Genomic DNA, 25900 nt, shown 5'->3' with positions numbered 1-25900 from the left:
CACACTTCTGACACCAAATGAAGCGTCTTCCGCTTACGAAACTGTTTGTCAGATCAGGCGTCCGCTTTTTGATCCTGCCGCATGCTCTAACCCCCCGAGCCCCCTCGTTCTCTTCATCCTCGCTACAATATTAAGAGAATCTATAACCAGATTCACAATATTACTAAGTAGGTTTGTTCTTGGCCAGAACTAGCTGGGAATGTGTAACTTTGGCTTACTCAGAGTCAGATAACCGAATGAAGTTGGGGCGTCGGAGATGGTCAGAAATGGACGGGGCACCCCGCTCCTAGGACCAGCAAACAAAATCATTTTTTGTTGCTGAACTGCAGTCAACCAAGCGCTGAAGATTAGACTGAGGCAGATGAATTCAAAAACCGTTTATAAAAAAACAGCCTGCAGGGCTTGACGGTAATATGAGCAGCCACCAGCCCCAAACTCGGGCACTGCGCTTTGCGCTGCTTCACCAGCGCCCACCCTTTTTCTTCTTCTTTTTCTGTGCTGGCAGCGGTCTCTGTTGCCTGGGTCCCAGCTGTGGCTGTGCGCCGGGCGATGGCTGGGATCCGGGGGCAGGGCTCTGCAGCTGGGTGGTCCTCTGCGTGGCATCCCTGGCACACCGAACAAAAACCTCATGAAGTACTGAGCTAGACGACACTAAGGTCATTCTAAAATAAAAGTATTCATTCTTACGCAAAATGTGCAACATTCGTGTCGTGTGCAAATCCTGGGAAGAAAAATGCGGTTTTATTAGCCCCAAACGGGACTGATTAGAGCACTGCATTCACTCGATGGTGACATAGTGACCAGCATCACGTGACGGGGCCAGGTATTTTCTCCGCTTTGCTTGGCTTTGGTTTCGTTGAAACTCTCGTCCAAAACAGCGAATTAAACGTGAATTATGAACAATATATCTAAACCTCCATGCTACCAACGAAGCGCAGAAGCAATCACGTGATACTTGTTCCTACGTCGCGATGAGAAGCCGTTAGGTGGCGCCACTCCATGTTCTCGAGGCTAATAAGTGAGTTCAGCACTGTGCTGCCATGTTCTTTTCAAGAGAGCACAAGGCATGCAAATCGGGCATTGGGATGCTTACCGCTATTTTCAAGCTCGTCAATCGGCTTTAGACAAGATGACTGACGGCGCCACACAGTGGAAAACACTTGGAAAAAGCGACATTATCAAACACTTCTTATTAGTCCGAATACTCCTCTATCGTTTTTCAGTTAACTCAAAAATTGTGCCCTGTACAGTCTAAGCTCGTTATAACAGACTTTGATTTTGACCAAGATTTCGGTCTGTTATAAAAGGAGTATGTTGTATGCAGCTATGAAGTTGAGTCAGTGGTATGTAGAGGAAAACCAACCAAACTTCACAAATCGGTGTGTTATATCCAAATGTCTGTTGTAACCAGGTCTGTTGTAATGAGCTTAGACTGTATTTACTCCTATATGTATGTTTTCTTGCACAAGTATACAAGCTATATGCAGTATAGGGTGTTTATCAAAACACAGACCAAATCGCTCTAGCAAAAAGTATGCATTGCAAAGAAAAAAAGTTGATGTCCTATTGGCCAAAGAGCCTATTTAGAAAAATGTTAAAGTTAGGTGTCATTAAGTTCTCTCTTACTTTTACATACCTGCCAACCTGTGGACTTTCAAATTCGTAAAACTCCCGCGGCGGGGGGGGGAAGTAGTAAGAGGCAGGCACTTATCCCTGGTGTTTACGCGAAGCGAATCGTGCAGCTTAATGTCAGCCTTGCCACCGTGCGAAACGCCTACATCACATGTGCACGTGCGACATTAATCCAAACTTCTCTCCCTTCTTGGACGGCACGAAGCACGGGAATACCAATGTGTAGGATTTCAGGAACACCTGAAAGTACCTCTTTTGAGGGTTGGAGTTTGCCATTGCGCCACGAAGCCACCGCGACTAGGGAAATGTTCACACAGACACCGCTCCGCTTGCCATGAAACTAGCCAAAACAGCGAGGCCCAACACGCCAAACCAACGTGTGCTGCCGAACACATGAACAAAGGCTTTGAGCTTTGGATTGGTTTTAGATCCGTGGCCACCTGATAGACGAAGAGTCAAAACTACGACGCTGCCGTGGACGGTACCTACTATGCTCTTGTACCGCCAGCCACAATATAAAAATAAATGTAAAAAAAACAAAAACTTTTTCATAAAATTTGAAGCAAGATTTGTAAAATCGTAAAATTAGTCCCAATTCATACATTTAATGACAAATTCGGAAGAGTTGGCAGGTATGTTTTTAAATAATCAACCCTTTAATGGTCGTGTTTTCTTTCCAAAAGATGTTTCCCAGTGGTTGGGTTTTGTCTCCAAAGAAATAGTATAAAGAAAGGGTCAAAGCAAAGATTTTTTGTAGCGTGAGCTACACTGGCCGAGCTTGAGCAGTTTTGCGTGACTGTCAAAGAGCCGTGCTGCGCAAGCGCGAGGAGCAGTGACGTCACACGGCGCACAGCTGGCGTGCCAAAGCCGCCGCGTGCTCTGCCGCCGTTGTGCGCGCCTCGCCGGTCTGCGCATGCGCGAGGAGCAGCGACGTCACACGGCGTACAGCTGGAGCGCCTAAGCTACCGCCGCCGCGCGCTCCGCCGGCACCACGGCATACGCACTGGCGCCGCTGCGTGCCCAGCTGTGCGCCCCCGTTGCGCAGTAGCCAAGTCTGACGCTGCACCTAAGCCGCTTGATAGCGCCTCTCATTTTGTCCGCATAAGCTCACGCTACGTATATCCTGGCATAGCCGAGCTAAGCCACCGCAATTTTTTTTTCTTGCTTTTCTAGCTGGAGCATATAAAGTGGCTAGTGATATGAGCTCAAATGAGGGAGCAACGACCAAGCAGTACAGCCCATGCAGTCTAACGGGCAGCGAGCCAAACAGCGAAATGGCAGTAGCGGTCTTCAGATTCACGGACGCACCCCACGCGTGTGGCATCTCCCTCCTCCTCCTCCTCCTCCACAACTGTGCGCATGATAGCAACAATCCCTTTTGATAGCGACGTGTGTGTTATTAGATGCGTGCTCGCCCTCGCGGCCGCAGTGCATAGGAGAACGTCACTGCAGCGAGCAGGCATCTGGTGCGCACGCTATGCACACGGCAAAGAAGAAGGGAGATATCGCACGCAGGGGTGCGTCCATGAATCTGAAGACACTGCTGCTCCACCGCTTGGCTTGCTGCCCGCCAGACAGCGTGGGCTGTACTGCTTGGTTACCACTCGTGCGTTTCAGCTTATATTGCTAGCCACTGTACAGTGCTTGCAATCTGTTCCGGTTTAGAAGCCTCAAGTGGAAATATTGAAGGTGACAAGTTGTCACCTTTCGTCTACTGAAAACAATTTAATTTTCGCGAGGACCCAATTTTCGTGAATTTCGTGAATCGCCTACAATTTGCGAAAAATAGGTCCCGCAAACAATTCCGGTAAAATGTAAACACATTGGAATCTATATTGAGATTCCACCACGTTGCGAAAATTAGAACCCGCGAATTATTCCAAAACTTCAGGTTCGAGCTAAATCAAGAAATATTGAGCCCGCGAAAAAAAAAGCTCGAGGTACACCTAAGCATTTCTTGAGTTGTGAATGCAAAAGCATGCAAGCCGCTAGTCCGCTCCCTTTGTTGTCCGCTGCATACTTACTAGCGCGCGTGCGCTTCGGGATCTTGGAGGCCATGGCGCAGCGGCCAATGGGAGCCCCGTCGACGCGCGCCAGCCAATAGAACCGAACGCGATCACGGAAACTAGGAGCCGTTTTCGCGCTTCAAACTGATGACATCAGCTCGCTCCATGAGACAGTTAATGCTTTTGCATTAACAAGTCGTTTAGAGTAGTCTGCTTCATTTTGGCGCACCCGCTTCTGCGACATTCCGGAAACTTCAGATTCCAAACCAGAGGTACTTAACAGAGCTTCTCAATTGGATGGTAAGCTCTCATTTCCTGACTTTGATTCTGAGAGCCGTCAAAACTCGGAACCGGAAGAGCTGGCATTCCAATTGCCACTACCGCCAGAGCAGCCAACATGCAAAGCGATCATCTCGTGCATATCACGTGCGCGAGCGTCTAATTTCAGAACTAAATACTTTTAGCAGGATGAAACACTGTGTGAATATAATGTTTATAGTTCATCAAAAACAGAACAAATAGCAACACCTCCCGCGGTGCTCAGTTTCGCGTTTAGGCGGGCACTTTCAATAATGCAATCGCCACCATGCATGTATGGTGACGACTGCCAAAGGGTTAACTTTTAATTTGTAAATTTAAAGGCGTGGCTTTAATTAGAAACTTTGTGGGCATCATTGAAAACAACTAAATCAGTGCACCTTACAAACATATATGGCAAGCAGAGCATTTTACAGCATTCCTGAAAAACATTCAATTTGGACGCGTTTTTAAGTTTTGGTTTTCTATGAAAACGCTACCTCTGCGCCAGCAGTCCTGCTCCCCCGTGGCTAAAACGAGCGACTAACGTGCACCACCATGCATCCTTCGAATGGCAAGGTGAACCCAGGAATCAAAGCTTATTCTTGTATTGTCATTGAAACTCTCCTACAAGGGAGGTGAGGCTGTAGTTGCGCACTTTGGCCATGGGCAGCAGGACCACTGGCGCAAAGATGCTCCGACAGATAACTGAAACCAAGAAACGAGTCCAAATTGTGTTTTTTTTGGAATGCTGTAAAATGCTGTGCATGTCTTCTATTTTCGTAAGGTTAGCTGATTTACCTAGTGGTTTCCCATGATGGCCAGAAAATTTTGGACTGAAACCATACTCTTAAATTTACTAACTAAAAAGTTAATTACTAAAACAAAAATTAAGAATCTAATTGCACCAAATATAGTCTTTTTGGAAGAAACCAATAAGACATCAACCTTTTTTCGGTGCAATGCATATTTTTTCAAGGAATGATTTGGCCCACCGTCTGAGGAACACTGTGTATAAATACTATATGAATATGTTTCTCGTGAAGAACTCGCACCTCTTGACGGCTCTTCGAAATGAATCATTATTCCTAGGCCTGCCCTCTTTCTTTATCTCCTTATTGGTGCCACTAGTCACGACTTGGATATCCAGTCTCGAGATTGGATATTACATTAAACGACAACAGGTGTTCATTTTGTATTTAATGATTTTCAGTGTCCCTTTAGAGCAACACTAAAATGAGTTATCAGTTTGCATTTAGCAATTAATATTTGCCAATGGTGGTACTTTAACACGTATGTGAAGAAAGATAAGTGTTTAAGAGGAAAATACTGACCAAACAGCTCGAGATATGTGTTCAAGATTTTCTAAAACCCACCCATAAAAGCTATGATAATTTTTAACACATACATAAAAAAAAAAGGATATTTGTTGATAGAATTTTAAAATATAGAAATCAATCCTCACATATTCAAAATGGCCACTGTGGAACATAGTAAAAATAAATTTTAGGGGTTTGAGCACTCAACCAAGGAAGGCCATCTGGCATGCCCTAGACGAGGACCCAGGATTAAGCTGGACCATCGGGGGATCTTTTGATACGTAACCAAAATCTGTGACATGGTGCCTACCTTACAATATCTACAATAAGCCTCCGTCAGATTGTGGGCTTCTCGGATGGAATTCAAACTTGCCAGCTGAGGACCTGTAGGTTGGCGTGCCTCAGAGCCATCAACATGTTAAATTCTAACCGTAAAATCCTGTAAGGACGTCTACCCAAAATGAAGGGAAAAACGGTGAAACATTTGGGGTAGGCTATCTTTGGGGATGTTACATCAAAATGTTATAAAAAAATTTGTGACAAACATGTGGGTTTGTTCCCCCCCTTCCCCCCCCCCCCCCCCTTCCCCCCCCCCCCCCCCCTACAACCACGACACAGACACAGATACCGCAGATTGCGGATGCACTAGATTCATGTTTTACAGTGTGATAAACAGACGGGAAATCACTACAAACTCGCATAGCACGGGAACGGAAACTGCAAACTGCAGATGCACAAGATTTGTGTTTAAGAGTACGATAAACACGCGGGAAACTGCTACAAACTCGCTTGTCACATGTACTGGTATCGCAGATAGCGTGGTTGATGAGATACCAATCAAACATCACGTGATGTCAGACGGGAATTGGGGGCTGGGTGATGTTTCAGCATTTTTATATAATGAATATTTGGCAAAACAAACAGGGTGGGCGATCTCTCAGGGGAGGGCGTTCATATGGGATTTTACGGTAGCTTGTTTCCCGCAACCAACCCATAAAAGGAACTGTGTGCGGGGATCTTGCTCGGCAACTTACTCGTCTACCTTCAATGCAGTCGCGCGTGGGGGTATAAACGAGCCTTCCAGATATAACAGCGCAGGTGCTTCGACTGGTCACTGCTTCAGATAAAGCATCCTAGCCTGCCACCTTCTTTGCAACCTTCCACACCAGGCTTTCTTAGGACCTCAACTCCATAAACTATGAAAATGAAAATTGCACTCACACTTCTGAAGCTGATCCAACAGCTCCTTGAGTCCCCTTGCCTGAAACAGGCAAGAACAGCATCAAATAATGTTCATAAAAAAAAAAAATGTTGGAAGCAAGTGTGGAATGTCTCAAGCTTAAAGCAAAAGTAGTTCCTTTATTGTCACGAAAAGGATATTACCGATGCCACTGGCAGCACCCCTTCTGTCCTTGCGCTTTTTGTAGGTGGACCGCTCGTGCCGTGGCAACCAGCGTTCTGGATCCGGATCCACGTTGGGGTCAAAGTTCTTTGGCAGCTTGCCTGCACAGTGTCATGACAGTTGCTTAGGGCATTGAGAGTGTCCCAGTACCTTGATCTAGCCCTGTTTATCATACAATAGAAGAGTGAGAAGCAGAGACGCTCGTTTTAGGCTAAACCCAGAGTGGTCAGATGAGTATATCGAGCTGCAGTAAAAAGGGGGCGTAGCAGTTCCTGTTTTTATTTATTTAATCTCATTTGGTGGCCACAGCGAATTCCACTCGCAAAGCAATTTCTCATCATGTCACCGACACTGGTTATTCAGTTGGTCCGAATTCTATATCGCTTTCCTTCTGATCCTGCGAGGGGGTTAGGAGGTGTGCTTCCCCAGAGCAGTATATGGGGAGAGTTTTGCCAGTCAATGATCTCGCTGCCAAAACATCCCCACCTGAGTGAGCCAATCAGCCCGCGGCGCAGAGCGAGAGGCGTGAGCGCATGCGCGTTAACTCTCGGCTGTTCCCAGTTGAGAGGGGAGGGCCGCCATTTCCATTCATTCACCCGGCGGAATGCGTGGGACCAACGTCCGAATTTCAATTCTTTCCTTTTATTTGGCAGACTCTGACAAGAAAATTATATAGTGTTATTAGAGCGCAGCTCTTAGTCGCCAGTTTCCGGCTTGAGCGGCGTCGCCGTCGGTGTAATTGCGCGTAACTCTCGTGAGGGTTACAAGGGTTAGTCTCACGAGGGTTACACTCACAAGGATCACGAGGGTTACCCTCGTGAGAGTAACCCTCATAACCCTCACGAGGGTTACAAGGATTAGCTACCCTCAAAAGGGTTACCCTCACGAGGGTCACCAGGGGATGAGAGTTACCCTCATAAGGGTCACGAGGGTTACCCTCACGAGTGTCATGAGGATTATCCCCCGAGGTCACGTGATTTCAGAGAGTCACCTATCCCTCAGTACCCTTCCATCCTCTTCCTCAAGAGCTGCGCTCTAATCCGGCGTTACAGGGAGTTGTAAACGGCTTTAATTTTTTTGTCGGTGGCTTAAAAAGCTAAAAGATGAAGCTTCTCCACGTTTGAACGCAAACCTTGATTCAGGCAAAAAAAAAAGAAACAAGCCCATAGCAGACGACGTATAACCTCAACAGTGCATTGCGCCGACAGCGTTGCGTCAAAATGGCGGTCGTCTCCTCCTTTGCTACCTTCTTCCTCTCTTGCTCCTTCGACGCTCTCCTTCCTTTCCTTCACTTTTTCTCTCTTTGGCGCCTTCGTCGCCACACCCACTGGCCAAACTCTCCCAATATACGGCTCTGTGCTTCCCAAAGACCTGTGAGCCGCACTTGGACCCGCAAAGAGCCACAGTTTGGCCATTCCGGAGCTAAACGTTGATCCCGTGTTCAACCAAATACCACATTTATTCGAACATAGGTCAACCTTTTTACAGCAAAGCTGCTAAAGGCTAGTTTCCCCAGGATCGTGTCCGGTACCAAACAAATGTCGACACCCATGGTCGACAACACACTGGTTGCCGCCGTCGCTCATAGATGGCGGTAGCTGCCCAGAGTGTTGCGTTTGCCGGCTGTCTGCTTGCCGCCGTCGCTTATAGAACGCGGCAATCTTTCTAGCCTCGGCAACCAGACAACTGGTTGCTGCCATCGCTCATAGATGGCGGCAACATTTCTTCGGGGGAAAAGGGCGGGAACGGGACGAGCGGCAATGTGCACAGCAGTGTGAATGGTTCCGCAACCGCCGTGAGGCCGCTATCGCCTAAAGTTCCACTGCGTCGAACGCTTCAGATTCCCTTGCAAAAGAAGGGTAGATCGCTCGCCTGGAAAGTCACCACCGAGAACAGAAACTACAGCAACGCCTCTTCCTTCTTTACCAGAGTGGAAAGGCTGAAAGCTTTTTATGAACAGACCTGTGTCTACTTTCCCGCTGAACCCACAGAGACCAATAAGTAAGACTTACGAAAGGAGCCATAGAATGGTGAAGGAAAGATAAGGTTTGAAATAAAAAAATAATGCAATCCACACAACAAATTTCTGTGTTCCTACGTTATCGGTGCCTTGTCATTCGCTGGCCGTCTTCTGTAAAACACAATGATTGGCTCTTGTTGAACGTTGCAGAGAAATACATGCACAGGCTCTGTTCGTAAAGCAATCAACCTATTTTCGAACAAATACGATATAGCTTGATTTGTAGAGACTTCACAAGTAACATTTCGTATGCAACAGCTTCTTCAGTCATTGTGAAATGCAGTGCAATGGGGGAGACACGTTGTAGAAATCACACCAACTAGTCTGTTGCACGACAAAGAGCCAGACTGGTGCGAGACAGAGGCACATGCACAACAAAAGGAGACTTCATCATACGCTTTTAGCAACACCAACTAAGCAGCCGACGTCGACTGCCCATAATCTGAAGTCACCTATGCTCATCAAAATTTTCCACAAAGCGACGGTTCAAGTGTGAAGCTACCGAATGAGAGCAAAGAAAAAGTGCTCGTAAAGACCAGTCGGTGCAAGATTCCCGAGCTCAACTTTCACAGAAAAAAATCGCAGTCCTGTGTTAACCCACAGTACAGAGACAGCGATAGCTCTGACACGTCGCGGCAAAGTCCTTGGACATCAGCGTCGCGTTCACGTAATGTGGGGTGCGTAAATAAAAGCGTTCGGAACAAAATAGACAACTGTTTTGTTTCAAACGCTTTTGTTTCGTTCCATTTTGTTCCGGAGTGCGTGAAAGTGCATCTCCCGGCACGAGCTCTTGGCATTGACAGTGCTACGACGGCATTTTGTTACAGGCTATTTCTTTTTTCCAGAGAGTGTGTGCAGAGGGCATTGGGTACTACAAAAACCTCAAGTTTAGAGCGGGTTATTAACGCTGCGGCGTAGCTCAGCGGCAGCACCTCCGCTTCACACGCAGCGGACCCAGGTTCGATTCCTGCGAGCGGCAGGCAACATTTCTCAAGGATTTGGCAACACTGATAACGGACGACCTCCATCGCCAACTACAACATCAACAACAAATGTAATTTCGAGTGGTGGGAAAGGCCCATAACAGGCTAGCGCTATAGAGTTTGGCCCTGTCAAAAGAGAGGGTCACCAACCCTTCTTCTTCTTCTTTTTCTTCTTGACAATGTCCTGGGCCCGGCTCGCTGGCGAGGCCTCTGCCTTGGTCACCTTCTTGACGTAGCGCACGCCCATAGTCCATGACGTTGTTTCCAACGTGTCCACGTCCACCTGGCGCGTTATCTCCTCTGCTGGCGGAAGGTCCATGCTCACCCTAAGCATCGGCCCGTCAAGGAAACTCTGCGGGAGGTGTCCGCTTGGCACCCTTCTCTCATGAAAACCGGGACACCGGATGGTCGTGGAGTACCTAAAGTCTCCAGACCTTAGTTGCTGTTGCCAAACAGCACAACTGCTGAGCTGGCATCAAAATAAATCCATTGTATGCAGCAGCCTCTAGACACAAACTATATGCATTCTATGTGCTCATTCATCCAGAATGAAGTCAGCACAATCAAAAGCAACGCATGTGCAAGGCTGAAACTTCAAAAAAGACTACACTTTTGGGCATGATACAATAAAGAGTAGTAGCGTACCTCGCAGAAGAAACGCAACGTGAATTGGAACAAAAGTTATACAACTGTGGAAACCTTCGTTTTCATGAGCCCCTAGTTTTTACAAATTCTGCAACGAGCCGAATTCCCACAATTTAAGATACACAGAAATTGCCAATTCTATTTCCTCTTTTGCTACTTCCAAGGCTCGGAACCCCATTGTGCTCAACCTGTGGCGAGGTCGACTAGGCACATTACGCATCGCCTAGAAATTATTTCTTTCGTGTCCTTCGTTAGGGGGTGTGAATGTCCAGTCTGGGTAAAAATGGAAAGTTGATTGGAAAAAGCAAAGAGAGCCTCAAAAATACACTTTTGGCAAAATCCAGCATACGTAAGCAAGAATGAATATCTGCTCCGCCCTTTATAAGTGCCAAGTGTGTATTAGTCGACATAAAAAAAAAACCAAAAAAACATGCCCTGTTTACCTTCACAAACTTTAAAGGGATGCTGAACCGAAATCCGGATTCCATAAAGCATAGCGCAAAAGCGTGCAACGGGTTGCTAAAAACATCAATACATCACTCATGCAACGATAAATCGAACGGATGACTGTATTTTTCAAAAAAAGGAGGCACTTTTGACAGATATGTTCACGTCTTGTTTCTCTGAGAAGAGAAGGGAACTACTTTGCATCTTTTCCGCCTCGCCGCCTTGAGGAGGCGAAACGAAGAGAGGAGGAAACGAGATATCTTGATGTCACGTGCCTCGTTGGTCTCATTCAAGCTCAACCTTTTTTTTTTTTTTTTTTTTTCCAACAATACGGCCATCGATTCGAGATATCGCCTTACGAGTAATGCTTCAGGGATTGTAGTGTCCCGCCTACAGCTCCTGCATTGTTTTTTTAAATCCTAATTTCGGTTCACCTTCCCTTTAAAGGAAGCATGCATCACTTAACAAGCTCTCTTTAGAGCAAACATTTACTGGCAAAAACAGCTATTTAATGTTCACGAGACATACAATGTTTCTTTTCGAATTGCGCCACATTCATTACCACACTTTTGGCTCGCTGCGACGGAACTCACAGAGACGTATGTGAAGAGAAACCAAGAAGCCACACACTGAGGCTTATTCTCAATACTACGAGACTATGCCTTAGGAAGTTCCGAAGTGGTAGATTTCGGCACTTCACGAATACTCCGAGTTCCCGAAGCCACCCACTCGTCCCACCGCCACGTGACCAAGGATACTGCTTGGCCTTCTTGGGATCAAAGGCAGAGTAGGCCGAGATGAGTTGGGCCAAGATCTTGGGGTCATGCGGGTCCGCCTTGCGCAGTTCCTCCAGCATGTTGGCCGCCTCCTGAACCCGGCCATTGGCCAGGTGGAACTTGGCACTCTCCCGCGTCACAAGGTTCAGCTCCGATGAGCGCGGCTGTAACAAGTACCCGCCCCGTGACGTTAAGAGACAAGGGCACCGCAGGCCGAGAGAGGACCAACCGCAGTGCAGCACACTTTTGCACTCACCTTATTTTTCTTGTACCACGCGATGGCATCTGCGAAGATGGCGGCGACCGCCTCCTTGTCTTCCAGACTCTTGTACAAGGTTACGAGAGCGGCAATCTGTCGAGAAAAAGTGCCACTGTAAATGCCCTGGAGGGTAATGCCCCAAGGTAAAACTGTAAATGATTTGCGTTTCGCGTTAAGGTTTCTGCAAATTCCGCAGCTAGAAAACAATTGCAAAACTTTGTCAAGCGAATAGATCATCAAAACACGGGGTCGAACGGCCAGTTTACTACCAATCGAGAAATTTAATTCTTAGAAATTTCCTGAAAGTTCTGGCTAATTTGTAAAGTATTAAGCCCACAAAAGTGGCCTCTACGGTAATACAGTTGAATCTCGTTAATTCAAACTCTCTTAAGGAGGGATGTGGGACTTGAGAGCACTTTACTTTTATCAAAGAATACTTATATTATACACTGATATTAACACATCTCGCACCTATTCCAAATATGCAATCAGATATTGAATATCTTTACTAATATCCGAGTTATGGAAGATCGGTCTAATTAGATTAGGTCATTTGTTAAGGGTCGTTAAAGAAAAATTATTCGTAAATTATAAAATTTTTTAATGCAACTGCATTCACAAAGGTGTAATTTCTGTGGTGATGCTTTTTTAGATCTTACCTGAGAGGGTTATGTTACTAAAAAAACAATTGTAATTATAGGGTAAAAGACATGCTTTCTCGTTATTTAAGAAAGTAACTAATTGGATAGAACTCTTTAAGTTGGAAGACTATAAAAATAGCATCACCACACAGCTCCATTCTTCCCAATTAAAATGGCACCAAGTGTGTTAAAGGGATACTTCAACGAAATTTGAAATATTCCCGTCGTGTTCAAAAATAGGTTCAATATGATCCACAATATCCGTAAATGACAATTGCGCGTTTGTATTTTGAGCCTGGTTGCTGTATTTTTCGTTATAAACGGCCCACTCTGGCAAGCGCTCAGAGAAGGCCCAGCGAAGAGCACGTGACATCCAACGCAATCGTGACGTAGGTCGTCTCAAGACGAGCAAAGCTACGGCGAGGCTGACGTCAAGAGGATGGCCTAGTCGTTCCAGCCACCGAAGCGGCTGCTTTTGTATGAATTTTGAGTGACGGGTTAATCTTCTGTAATCTTGTAGGGGGACAATAGCTACTTCTGCGACACACAAAAGGCATTCTCGGGAAGAGGGGAGTTCCTCCTGCCCCTCTTCTCTCGTCATGGCCGGAGACGAGACAACCTCCGTCACTAGCTGTCAAGGTTCCTAGACGGGCATTACAAGCGAGGCGTTAGCGACATCCACCAGGTGCTCTTTGCTAATCGTTTAATTCGTTTTAAAATTCCTTTTCGTGACTTTTTTAGCAAGATATTGGTATGTTCGATGTGATGCTGCTCCTTTGAACAAATATAGACCGAAAAATGAGTGCCGAAATTTCGTTGTAGTATCCCTTTAATATTGTCCAAGACAAACTTCATGAAACACCTGTAGGGCGTTGGTACTTGTGAAAGAAGTGTGAAGAAAGAAAAAATCACTTGAAGTATGTGTATTCCTACTGAATGTTTATAAAAAAATTATGATTTCATTTTTTTTTTTTCATATTGGAAAATTAGATAGAGCAATATTATTTTCTACAGAGCTGGGTAGGTATGTCTAAATATCAGAAATGCCGTTTTCTCAAAAATGACTTTTTTCCAACTTCGAAAAGCTCAGCTTTTCGAAAAAAATGAGTTAATGGTTGATTTTGACGTGTTTGTGCCTGCCGAGTCAAAATATCACAACCCTTTGACCCAAAATAATCACTAAATGCAAAACAAAACCGAAGAAAACAGAAATGATCGTTGCAGCAGCACGCCACTGGCTAGTCACGCGTGACGTTCCACTACGTCCATAAGAGGTCCATCTCGATTCTCGCTTGCACTGTCGCTTGCGGAAGTAGTCGGGCATTGAGGCTTCTGCTCTTGTAAATCGGGTTCGGCTTCTGATTTTTCGAAATCTTTCGGTGGATTCGAAACGAGAATGCGTCCAGGGGACCCTCGACAGGAAAAGTATGCCTTCCAGCCGTTGGCAAAGATGAAAAATTACCCTCTACGGTAATACGGGCAGACACAAAGAATCGCTTGCGCCGATGCGACATGGCCGGCTTCATACATTCTGGAAGATACTGACTGCTACTTATTGTAACCTAAAACGTTGACAATAAACGGAGTACTATTGACGGAACGAGTCAGGCCAGATTAGCGTGACACTCCCTAAAACGGCCATCACAGGACAATAATTCGGGACACATCGGCCTTCGTGCTTGGCAGCTGGTGGACACGCAAACATGCAGGCTGCATCGTTCACCAAGGCTGAAGTGGGTTGAAGGGATAGTATAATCGGCTTTGGGTGACGGCAGAGCTTTCCGAGATAAGACGGGCGATGACACAGGGTCGTCGTTCTGCCACTGCGACCCATCCTTGTGATAACGGTACCTTCTGCTGCGTTTTATTTGTTTGCCAACAATTACTGTGCAATTACAGCTTTAGGAAAAGCGGAGATGTATGCGCGGCAGCCCTCAGTTTGATGTTGAATTCGTGAAAGCTTCCTCGTCCTCTAAAGTCACACACACCTCCTAAGATTTGTTGACTGCATTAAACCAGAACCAAGCATTATCATCGTCCGATCGCATTTCTACGGCACATAGAACCATTGCATGGCACACAAACTTTATATGGAACACGCTGCGTAACTTGTAAAAAAAACAACTCGATTCACAACAGAATGTCACTCTGTACCACCAAGAAGTGCTCCTGAAGAGATTATGTATGTACCCATAAAAGGGAAATTTAGCAAAATTTATGTTTACGTTTATAAAATATGTGACCTCAATAGTATCAGCAAATGCAAAAAAAAAATTCCATGCTAAAACAAGTTGCACTGTGAAAGTATCCCAAGTGACTGGGTAGCAGAGTAGATAAAGAAACGGAATAAAACAATCTTGGGTAGCGGAGTCGGCCCAAGAAATATGGTCACTTCAACGATATAAAAAGAAAGCAAAACTGAAACACTAATATACGGCGATTAGCACAAAAGAGCCAGTGAAAGCCCGCTATTTGGCTACACGATAGCGGCTTTCCCAGTACACTGCACACAACTAATAATGTAATAGCATTTTTCTATTACAGTAATAGTACCTTTTAAAGCGCCGAATTGCCTTCTTACCTCCAAAGATGGTCGACAGAGCGTCGGGTTCTGGCGAGCCTTCTTCAGACCCAAACCCATACATACAATGTTTTCATATGCGCCATCCGAAACACGTTCCGAACAGAAAACAGGGTACTCGCTCAAACTTGTATGTTTGCATAGCGGGAACCCACCCCTTTGAAACCTCGGTGTGGGGGAAAAGGACGGTAAGCGGGAAGAACAACTGCAACGAGCGCTGTTCGTGAAAGCCGATGGCTACACGCGAGTACGGCATGGTGCAAAAGCGAGATTCAGTTGCTTCAGCACCACGAGTATTCCGCAAACCGTGAACACACAAGAGAACAATCAACACATCAGGCGACTGAGCCAATAGGGAGTTTTCGTAGACTGCGTTTCCCCCTCCGCTAAGCCGCCGCAACGAAGAAGCCGCTGCTGCGTCTGTGCGCCGATAGCCTTGACTGTAGAGTTACGGGTATCGTAGCAGGTTGCGGAAAGCGTTGTGGGACGGTGAAAATGATCTACGAAAACTCCCTAATAGCACGACCTGTCAACGGATAAAAGCAAGTGCTATGTAGTGGCAGAACAGCAATGGCTTGAAAAGTCAGTGGAGCAGCCTCCGAGGGAAGCGCGGCCAGCTGCGCAATGTCCCCTAGCCGAACCTTTTGTGACGTCGGCTGACAGGCTTCCTCCTCTCACCCTTTTCTCTCTGCTTCACAGAGGCGTGGCTTCAATGCTACTTTGAAGGCGCCTTTCCGGTTAATCCGTGCATAAAATGACCAAACCAATTTGATATTCGTGATGGCTGATGTCTATTTAACCAGGCTCGGGTGTTTTTTCTCATATTTAAAATCGTTTCAGCTTCCCTTTAGTGCCAAATTTTTTTTCCCCAAAAGTAACCTAAAAGTGCCAGATTTCTTCTTTTATTTTGAATTGTTACTCCTCTAGTATTACACATAAAATTTGAAAAGTTTATTACGCAAAAATCAGTGGAGGCGATAAAAATATTTGCCAACTAATACGAGTGCTGCCATCTATGATCAACGCCGCAAAACTACTCGTCCGTGGAATTGAGGGCAACCAAAGAAACCACTGGATGAGCTGAGCTCGTCCACGGCATTTTTAGCCAGAAAGTGGCCGACGAGCTCATCTCGTCCAAGGCACTTAAGGGGTTAAAGACCAGCCTCCCCCCTTATTTCAATCTTGCGGATGATTCAAACTAAAGGTTCGATCCTATGCGTCTCTATAGAAGGAAACTCCCGGTAATTAAAACTTTGCTTTATTCAAACAAATTTTCGGCCCCCCTCGAGTTCGAATTAATGAGATTCGATTGTAACAGCCACATGGTATCACAATCACGCTTACACCACGCCTGAGTTTGAAGGTAAACGCTCAGCAGCTCTCGGTGTGATTCTGATTTCAATGTTTTAGTAGTTTAAATGGGAGCGTTTCGAGTAAAACGCCATCAGCCTGTTAGTGCACAGTTTCCCCGAAAAAAAGTTTACAGTGTTGTTTCCATTGCAGAAATAAATCATGCACTGCTGAACACTCAGTCTCCGCCCAGATGTAGCGCTAGCAGTCCGGACAAGATGCCAATCTTTCAGAGCTCATCACTATCTTATCAAAAATTATTAATAATTTTCTGAGAATTTTAATGGGAAAATGGAGGCCCAACGAAGACCACGAATACATAAAGATGAATGGAGTCGGCTACCAGGAACGGACCACATTTTTCCATTGAAATTTTCAGAAAATCACTAATAACTTATTTATTTATTTATTTCATTCAGCCTTCAAGACCCCCGTCAAGGGAGGTATTACAGAAGGTACAACCCTCACGATAAGAAATACTAAAACAAAAGTTAATAAGATAGAACAAGTTTTAATAAGATAAGGAAAAGCTTTAATAATATAACCACAAGCTCTGAAGCATTGGCGTCTGGTCCAGACCGTTAGGGCTACATTTGGGTGGCGACTGAGCGTTCGGCAAAGCATAGTTTATTTTTGCAATTAAAAAAACAAAAAACTAGTGTACATTTTCTTTTTAAGGACACACTGTACATATACCAAATCCACCTGTCATCAAGTAGTTTCTCTATTAATTTGGATAGAGTTTTGTATTTTCTCACTAACACTCAAGTTAGTTTGGAACAGAAGAAAAATACATTTGCCATCTCCAGTCATAACACCCATATTGTGGAGGAAGAACAAGTGTTACAGTAGGGCATTGTATTGTCTTCAGTGCAGGACAGTGATGGAAGCGAAATGGAATCTGATAAACTCCAGGGTAAAACTTACGACGCCCAACCGGTAGGTGGTGTTGCCAAGGGATTTGAGTATGTCGCAGCAATCGTTGATGTGGCCCTGCGACAACAACAGCTGGGCCAAGGTGAAGGATATCGCCTGGGACCGGCTCGGGTTGCGAACTGCGTAGTCCTGCATCAGATCAGTATGGGTGTTTGGGGGTTTTATGGCGTAGCACCAGCTATGGCTGTCACTCACCAAAGAAGCAAGATCCAGCACTGCTCGCAACAAGTGGCTCCCATGGCCAGCAAACTAAAATCCTTAAGATTCAACTGGGGATTGCATGTCCCGCAACGTTGCAGGCATTTAAGGCAAGATATTTGACAATTATCCAAGCCCAGAACTCCTTCTGTCCCTGCACACCAAGCTTGGACAAATCTACATCTACAGACAATATTGTGTTAAGAGACAGACAACCTTGGAAGCAGCTCGAATCCATACAGGGGCGGAGGGAAAGGGGGAGGGGGGGTGACTGCCCCCCCCTTCCCCCTTAAGCCCCCCAAGCTTTTTTTAATGAAAATATTGATAAACACCAGCCAAAAGTTAAATTTTTGGTGACACAGCAACTATTGGGTCCACAAAATAGATCTGGGCAACATTTTGACCATAACGTCATATCTCAGCAGACTCCCCCCAGCCAGCCGAATGCCTACACCCCCTCCCCCAAGCCTGACCCATAGATCCCACCCCTGGGTTCACATAGCAGAAAACACAACTCACAATTATGTACTCGAACCCAGAATGAATTCATACTCCTCAACAGCCCGGCAGTGAACGAGTGGGTGCCAAAAGTTTACAGCCTCTCGCAACTTTCCCCTTCATGCAGATATTGGACACAGCTAATTCTCTCCCGCCCAAGTTCCTGTCAATTTGGCATGCCAGGCTGGCATCCCACCACTTGCAGTGCCAACCTCCGACAAAAAGCGCACCTTGAGGAGCTGCACCGCCTTCTCCAGCTGCTTCTCCTTGCAGTGCACCGCAGCAGCCTTGAGAAGGATGGCCTCATCGCCCGCACTGGTAAAGTTCTTTTCGAAGGCAGCAATGGCTTTGCCACACTGTTCTGCCTGGCCAGTGTGGTAGAGGAGGAGGCAGTGGTTGAGTGCAATGGCCCTCCGCTGCTGCGAGGTCAGCTTGCTTTCGAGGCCCTCGGACACAGCCATCTTCATCTTTTTCTTCGAGTCGAAGACATTCTGGTCCTACAAGTTGAAGAAAGGTCTTCGCGTCATGCAACTGCTTCACCTAGGTTCTTTCGTAAGTTTGGTGAGGAGAGCCCAGACTGGTTGGCTAGCTTTTGGGTGAGACCAGTTCTCCCCTGGGGCCAGCCTTGAAAGGAGACTCTCCCAGCAGTCTTATCCTTTTCGTTGCTGACTTCAGCCAAATCAACAACAAATCAAGGGTGAAAAACTGTTGAGGGAGGTTGGCTCACCAGTATGCACAAGTGCATAAAGTATTTCTATCACCTGCCAGTTAGAACACAAAACTGTGGAAGCAAGTGCTGGAAACTGCTAATAAACACATTTTAATGTCACTCAGGAAGCAAATCTAGCCAAGTTACACTAGCAATCATGATATCAGTTACACACATAATTCCGCTGAAAACAAATACCAACAACCTTCATAAATGCAGCAATGTGAGAAAATTGTTTTCGCGGGCTATGACAAATACTTTTTTATGTAAGCTAAACACAGCTCGCAAACCCTGGAATCCTGATATACCACATATTCCGAGCACTTAACTTTTTATGAACAGAGCTCAGATCTGTATTCTCCCACAGGATGCGTGGAGAGCCAACGTGTTGCTGGTGTTGCGACGTCAAGTTGCTAGGAGAAATCGCCTCGTCTGAAGCAAGCCTTTGGTTAAAGGGGTACTGCGGCCATTTTTTTAGCTACCCAAACAAACTGCGTTTTCTGAATACGCGGACTTTAGTCTTCACTGTATGCTATTTAATGTCTCGAAATTTGAAACAGCTATTGAGATAACAGTAAATGAAGATGATGCCGAAACCTACATTAAAATTTCTGTGCGCTCTCCAGTGATCCGACGTCGCAAATGGTACAGACTTTTAGGTTGTGTATGTAGTCTTAAAGGGATGCTCAACCGAAATCTGGATTCCACAAAACACGCGGCAAAAGCGTGCAACAAGATGCTACAAACACCAAAACATCACTCATACAGCGATATCTCGAACGAATGACCGAATTTGTCAAGAAAAGGAGGCGCATTTGACAGAAATGTTCATGTCATATTTCTCCGAGAAGGAGGGGGACCGGCCTCGCGTCTTCTCCGCCTCGCAGTCTTGAGGGAGCGAAGCGAAAAGAGGAGGAAACTAGGTATATTCACGGTCACGCACCTCGTCAGCCTGGTTCAATCTTGACCTCTTTTTTCAAAAATGCGGCCGCCCATTCGAGATATCGCTTTACGAGTAGTGTTGCAGGGATTGTAGCGTCCCGTCTACATCTCCTGCATTTTTTCTGAAATCCAAATTTCGGTTCACCATCCCTTTAAACAGAGTATGTTGAGCGTTTTCTCGGGCTTCTCAATGAACGAGCTTCCAAGCATTCTTTTCCCACCACCAAATGTCTTGTAATCAATTGGTTAGAAAAGTGTTAGAAAGTGGGCTTACTGCCCACTTTCGAACATTTCTGTCGTCACACTTCTGTGTTGTCAGTAGGGGCTCTCAGTTTGAGAAACATGACGAGAATAAAATTAAAAAATGCAATAACTTCGCAATTTTTTTTTTTTTTTCACACAATTTTGGGGGTTTTGGTATAGTAATCGTGTTTATTGTTGTGTTAAGCCAACTCTGAGGCAAATCAACGACCATAAAAATATCGCTGGAGTACCCTTTAAGTACAAACAGTATAGGTGCCGCATAGTTTCTTGGTGCTCCGAAAATGGATCTGATTGGCACCCTGCACATTCTGCAGTAAAGTGGGCACGTAGGCTTTTTTTCATAGAAAGCTTGCATAATCTATAAAAAAAATATGGTGATTTTTCGAATTTCCATCGAAAAAATAAAATGCATGGCATTGTGTCAGCAAAGTCTGTTTTCTCTTACATTATGTGAAAGAAACACGCCCTTATTAAGAAAGCTGGTAAATTTTGTGGTTTGGCTATGCACACCACACATTTATGAGCTTGGAGCACTGTCTCATACTTATAACGACTATGGAAGCATTCCAGTCCCTTTAAAGAGGCGGTGCAACGATATTCAATTAGAATGTTTTTCACTTTACACGAGCCTAGTGGCACTAGTGGGACTCAAGGATACTCGCACGCAATGCCATTGACCAAGAAACTCCTTTGTTGCGCTGTAAATTCGAGGACAAAACCGAGTGTTTTCATTCAATCTCTCCTTCGCAAAACCTGATGACGTAGCTGGGCGGTAGCAGTACCGCCCAGTGACGATATTTGAATGCGGCTCATAGATTGGACCCGAACTGGCGTGGACATTCGATTTGGGCTCGTGATAATTGATAGCTCGAGGCGCATTCGGGTAGTGTCCTGTGTCCACTCGCTGTAATGACGACAACAGCCAAACCATAACATTGTCTGGAGCTCAGCGCACGTCCTGTGCCTTGCCAACCCCAGTGCATGGCTATGATCAACATTGGCGGCATATAATCGGCTCCAGATTACGTGGCCGCTTGTTCCGGCTGCGAGTTGAGGGGGTGAACTCGGCTCGTTTTTCTTAATTTTTTTTTTTCTGCAACTTCAATTGCGTGTGGTGAAAAACGAATGGGTGTTTCACAGGTCATTAACGTCAGGGATCCGTTCTAAGCGGTATTTGCGCAAAATACAAAAATCGTTGCATCGCTCCTTTAAAGGGACACTGACAGGGTATTTATGCTCGAGCGGCAAAACGTCAAAGCCTGGAGCAAGGAGGCATCAGGCCACTTCCAACGATTTGCCCTCCCTTTCTCTTCCCCTCCCCCGTGTTTGTTTGTGCGAGCATACATGTGTTGTGTATGCGTGTATGTGCATGTTTCATGTGAAAATCTTCCCTAGCTTTGTTTTGTTTGTAGTAATGTGGCACTGAAGGCCTCAGGTATGGGCCCATGGCCTTTTTGTTACCTCGCAGCCCTTCAGGCTGAATAATAATAATTATTATTATTATTACTTACGGCGGCTTGAAATTAGTTTTCTTTCCACTTGAAAACCGCCGATCGAGGACTGGCCAGTTTGAGCCGCGCTCACTCTCTTCTTTGTGGTCACGTGCCGTTTATGGTTGACACAACCACCAAATAAAATCAGTCGTGCGTCATCGAAGGAACACACTCAATATTAAAATAGAAAAATATGATACCCATTTTTTGCGGCTTCTAAAAAGCTGCAAATACATTGATTGAAAAAAAGAAAGCTCCACAGCCCAGTGACTTCCGGCAACTCTCTCCTCCTCTATATTTCTTCTGCCTCCCCAGTCCAGTTTCAATTTCGGCTTCGAGCAGTTGCATTTTTTTTTCTTTATTAAAATATATGTGACGCTGTGGTAAAATATTGATTGGGTAGTCTTCTGACACCATGTTAAATCGCCTGGTAAAAAATAAAATAAATTTTGAGGGGTGTCAGTGATACTGAACCGAAATTTTTAGCTCACAAAACAAGGCTGGACGGATAGGCGGGACTCTGCAAAACCCAAAAACATCACTCATACAGCGATATCTCTGACGGATCGCCGCATTTTTGGAAAAGAAATGCGCGACTGAACACGGCTGAGGAGGAAGACGAGACAAGATACGTCACGACTCTCAATCTCGCTCCTCCTCGCTTTCGTCCCATAGAGCTGGTGAACCGAAGCGAGGAGGAGAGAAACGAGGTCGCTTTCCCTCATTCTCAAATCCTCCCTGGGGACGACGACGTAAAGGGCCTCGCTTGATCGCGTCCTTCTTTTACAAATATACAGCTACCCGTTTGAGATACCGATGCATGAGTGATGTTTTGGAGTTCGTAACGTCCCATTCAACGCTTCTGAGGCCTCATTTTGCAAAATCCAAAAATTGGTTCAGTATCCCTTTAAGAACAGACAGAAAAAGCACCAACCTTGTTCACAGTAACTATATTGTTAGCAGCAACTGCAGCAATTGCATTGTCGGATGGCCTGAAAGTAAAAATCAAAATGAAAAACAAAATACATTGAAATTCTGTCACATGTCAAAATCTGTACCCCAAATGCCTCCCCGGACTCTTTTTTTTGTAGAATTTGGTAATTCCTTCAAAATCTGGCACATATACCCTTTTGTAATCCCTCTAGTTAACTTGGCTCTTTATTTGAGAACAAAGTTTCCGAACATGCTACGTGGCCCTCACAACCCCAAGAAATGAAAAAAAAAAAAAAAAAAAACTCCCACAGTGCACAATGCTTGTACATAACGCTCCGCAATCTGGCATAAGACCATGACATGCATCTCCAAACGTTGTTTGATAACCCAAGTTCCGAGCTACTCACCGCTGTTTCAAGACAAGGTTGTACAGTTTCATTGCTTGGTCAGAATGGCCAAGCTTCTGCTTTGTGTAGCCTAGCTGAGTCCTGAAGAAGAGAAAAAAAACATTTCAACTGGCAGAAAAAGGGGACAAACCTCGAGAGGACAGAGAATAGGTTTTTACCAACCTTACTATTGCAAGTTCGTCCTCAATTTCTTCCTCCGGGTCATCATTCTCTTCCAGTGTTTTTTTGCATAGCTCTAATGAGAAAGAAAAACGCTCATAATCTAACACAACAGTGCAATGCTTCTCAACATCCAAATGACAACAAGAGTAAGCAACCTAAAAAGGCCAAGTTGAATCAAACTGATTTTGTTCCCCTTTATGGACCTGTCCCTTTCTTTGAAGAAAAAGCTGAAATAGGTGCAACACCAGAAAGTTAACCTCCCCAAACCGAAACGAGTACTGTTCCGAGGTGTCTTTTGAACATCAGATGCTCGAAAAAGTTATTTCCAGGCACAGAAAGGCAGCGAACAAGACAGTTCAAACCAATCTCAAGCGAACAAAGTGGAAATTTGCAATTTTCTGGTAGCGTGAGACACTTATTTAAGCATTAAATTTTCACTAATTACAGTGGAGTCCGAGAAGCTACAAAAACGCCGCTACACTTGGATCCCTCCTTTATGCTTCCAGGAAAGAGGTACAAAAAGTAATTAAAGCACACGGCCGAGCAAAACGGATATGAAAACAAAAAGCACCTTCAGCTTGCAAAAGCTTCTTGAGCGAGTCGGCATACTTGGAAAGTCCGAGCAGGATGCAAGCTTTATTGTAGCACAGCTCGTACGTGTGTTCCCTGAGCTCGGGGGCCCCCTTGACCTGTAACAGGTGGCTGGTCAACTTCGCTAATGAGAGTGCCACAAAGGAACTTACCTCTTGTTCCAGCTGCGCCGTCAGACATGCAACCACTGCAGCCAGATTGGTCTCGCGCTCCTCTTCATACTCGTCCTTCAAAGGAAGCAAAGGTATTTTCTGGCAGCATGTAATATGGTTTTCGAAACCTCCATACCTTACACCGTCCTTTTGGGCAAGCCGTCTTGTCTTAGAAGAACAACTTATCAAGATCCTTAATGCCGAGCAGTCAAAGGGGCTCAGGCAACACCGCCTAGACCAAGGCCCGTACACTTAAATTTACTCAAATTTTCACACTGTGACCGGGCATCGGCAGATTACACGAGAGTTGCGTTCAATCCTTCAACGGACACTCGGCATCAGTCTCGGACCCCATCGCTGAGTTAGCACCGTTGTAGTGTGATGACATTTTACGAAGAAATAGAAGGAAATGATGGGGCTCTCTTCAGTCTGGGTGGTGTTGGCCCAAAACTGCTGCATGGAGCTACGTTCCATGTTAACTTTGATAAATTCTGGTACCACAAACTGCTAAGATGTTCGGCTGACACTGCTAATCAGCTATCAGAGAGAGATAGCTTGTAGTTCTGAAACTATTATCTGGCAGTAGTACAAGCTCTCAAATAGGGAAGACATAAGGGGAAAGCAAACAACTGCACAATGACTAGCACACGAGGAGCCCTTAAGTATATTAAGCCCAAGGTTTCCCACAAAATAAACTGCTAGTGCTACAGAGCGCACATAAAAAAAGGCATCTGGGCAAATTTTTACCTCAGAATTCTTGATTAAATCCTTGTACACTTCGAAGCACTCTTGGTAGTTCTCAAGCCGATAGAGCTGAAACCAGAGGAGAAAGCTTTGAGGTCCTGAACTACTGCACAACAGCCCACATGAAAGGTGGCTTGCACTGCATCCGTACTCACAACTTGTGCCTTGAGCTCTTTAACTTTGAAGCTCTGACTGGCAGTACTATTTATAAGCTTCCACGCTTCCTTGATGTCGTTCAGTCGGTAGAGGCAGTACGCTTTCTCAAATGTCACGTCACTGCAACATAGAAGCAGTCTCTGTTGAGCGACCAAAATCCAAAGATATGTGTAATGAGGAAGTCGTGTCTCTACTAGAAAAGCATCACATACCCGATATTCTTCGCGTTTTTATTGATGACGTCGACCGCATCCTTGAAATTTCCCAACTGGATATGGGACACCACTTTGCATTGCAGTGCTTTTTCTTCAGTCGGAAACTCATGCAATACTAAAGAGAAAACAGAACAAAGAATGTGTTTCATTAAAAATACTTTGCTTCGATTAATCAAAAAGAAAACTTTCGACCCGAGTCGCGACCTTTCGGCTCGAGAGGAACCCAGATATCGAGCCAAAGACAAGTCGACCGAAAAAGTATGCTAACGGCTCTAGTGGCAAAATCTCGAGTTGGCACGTGGAATTTCTGGACTGACAGGCTAACAAAGTTAAATGGCAGCTTTGCCATATGGCTTTACGCTACACTTTTTGGTGGCGTGACAGCCATCACGCCGGCCTGCAATCGCTGCTTTAGTACTAACTCAGCAAGGTTCGCGGTTCCAAAGACGTGAAATACACCACAAACGTTAGCTGCTGAAGTACACCGGCAAGTTGTAACCCATAGAAGGGTCCAAGAAGGGATCCTACGGGCCGAACACATGGCATCAAGGAAATGCACCATTACTTTTGTCGCAAACTTTCAGGGCTCGGTCGTACTCTCCACTCTTCCCGTGCCGACTGAGCTCGAGGTAAAGTCCGGGCAGCACCGATGATGTGTTCGTATGCGCCATTTTTCAGGCACACCCAGCACACTTCAGCAAATTTCGTCCCTTGTCCACGAACAAGTTTGACCAAACAGCTCACCAACTACCCAGCACTGCCAACACCACTGTGGCCAACACTACCAAGCCAACCAAGCTCGACAGCGCTCCCAAGCCCATACTACTGATACTACTAAATGGGTGGACAGCACATACGACCAACACGTTAGAAGACCTTAGTAGTGGCTGGCGCCCCCTGGAACGTAATGGACGGACTTGATAAAACAACAAAATAAATAATTATTATAATTTTTCTAGACCGTTATAATATTCAATATAAATAATATATTAGGCAATTTTTTTTAATTTTTAACAAGCATTAACGACGCCTTTTACAATTGACTGTACATGTGTTCGTTCCGGTTTCGGTCCAGGACACAAAATTGGGGAAAATAGAGATACTGTCTGCGTTTGATTTACTTACACCTCCTGCACCGGTGC

At 45.4% G+C, this 25900-nt stretch overlaps 1 protein-coding gene across 2 annotated transcripts; it reads right to left on the bottom strand.

Annotated features, from left to right (window-relative positions):
- Positions 1-362: 362 nt before the first annotated feature.
- LOC8025822 (signal recognition particle subunit SRP72) lies at positions 363-25648 on the bottom strand. 2 transcript variants are annotated; one of them, XM_029975876.4, is made up of 17 exons: positions 25324-25648; positions 24756-24873; positions 24543-24663; positions 24391-24456; positions 23644-23718; positions 23472-23589; positions 22901-22973; positions 22739-22819; positions 22333-22390; positions 18221-18487; positions 17286-17423; positions 11784-11879; positions 11510-11691; positions 9810-9985; positions 6638-6757; positions 6476-6515; positions 363-605 (listed from the first exon to the last, which is right to left on the bottom strand). In XM_029975876.4, exons 1-17 carry the CDS (start codon positions 25427-25429, stop codon positions 461-463), a joined length of 1980 nt encoding a protein of 659 aa, XP_029831736.1. In that variant the 5' UTR covers positions 25430-25648; the 3' UTR covers positions 363-460. The 2 variants fall into 2 exon arrangements, with proteins under 2 accessions (XP_029831736.1, XP_040356652.1); XM_040500718.2 differs by having other exon boundaries at positions 23472-23718; positions 25324-25553.
- Positions 25649-25900: the final 252 nt, after the last annotated feature.

The sequence above is a fragment of the Ixodes scapularis genome, unplaced genomic scaffold (assembly GCF_016920785.2).
Source record: "Ixodes scapularis isolate PalLabHiFi unplaced genomic scaffold, ASM1692078v2 PGA_scaffold9__187_contigs__length_104089568, whole genome shotgun sequence".
Classification (NCBI taxonomy): domain Eukaryota; kingdom Metazoa; phylum Arthropoda; class Arachnida; order Ixodida; family Ixodidae; genus Ixodes; species Ixodes scapularis.
Note: the sequence above shows the minus strand (reverse complement) of the source record. Positions and strands in the feature narration are given on the sequence as shown.

Excerpts from the sequence above, each read along its gene's own strand:
- LOC8025822 (XM_040500718.2), bottom strand. The coding sequence starts at position 25,429 with ATGGCGCATACGAACACATCATCGGTGCTGCCCGGACTTTACCTCGAG. Across the intron at positions 17,424-18,220 it reads AGGCGGTGCAGCTCCTCAAG|GACTACGCAGTTCGCAACCC; the intron begins GTGCGCTTTTTG and ends GATCTGATGCAG. Across the intron at positions 9,986-11,509 it reads GATCCCAAGAAGGCCAAGCA|GGTGAGCATGGACCTTCCGC; the intron begins GTATCCTTGGTC and ends GCCGATGCTTAG.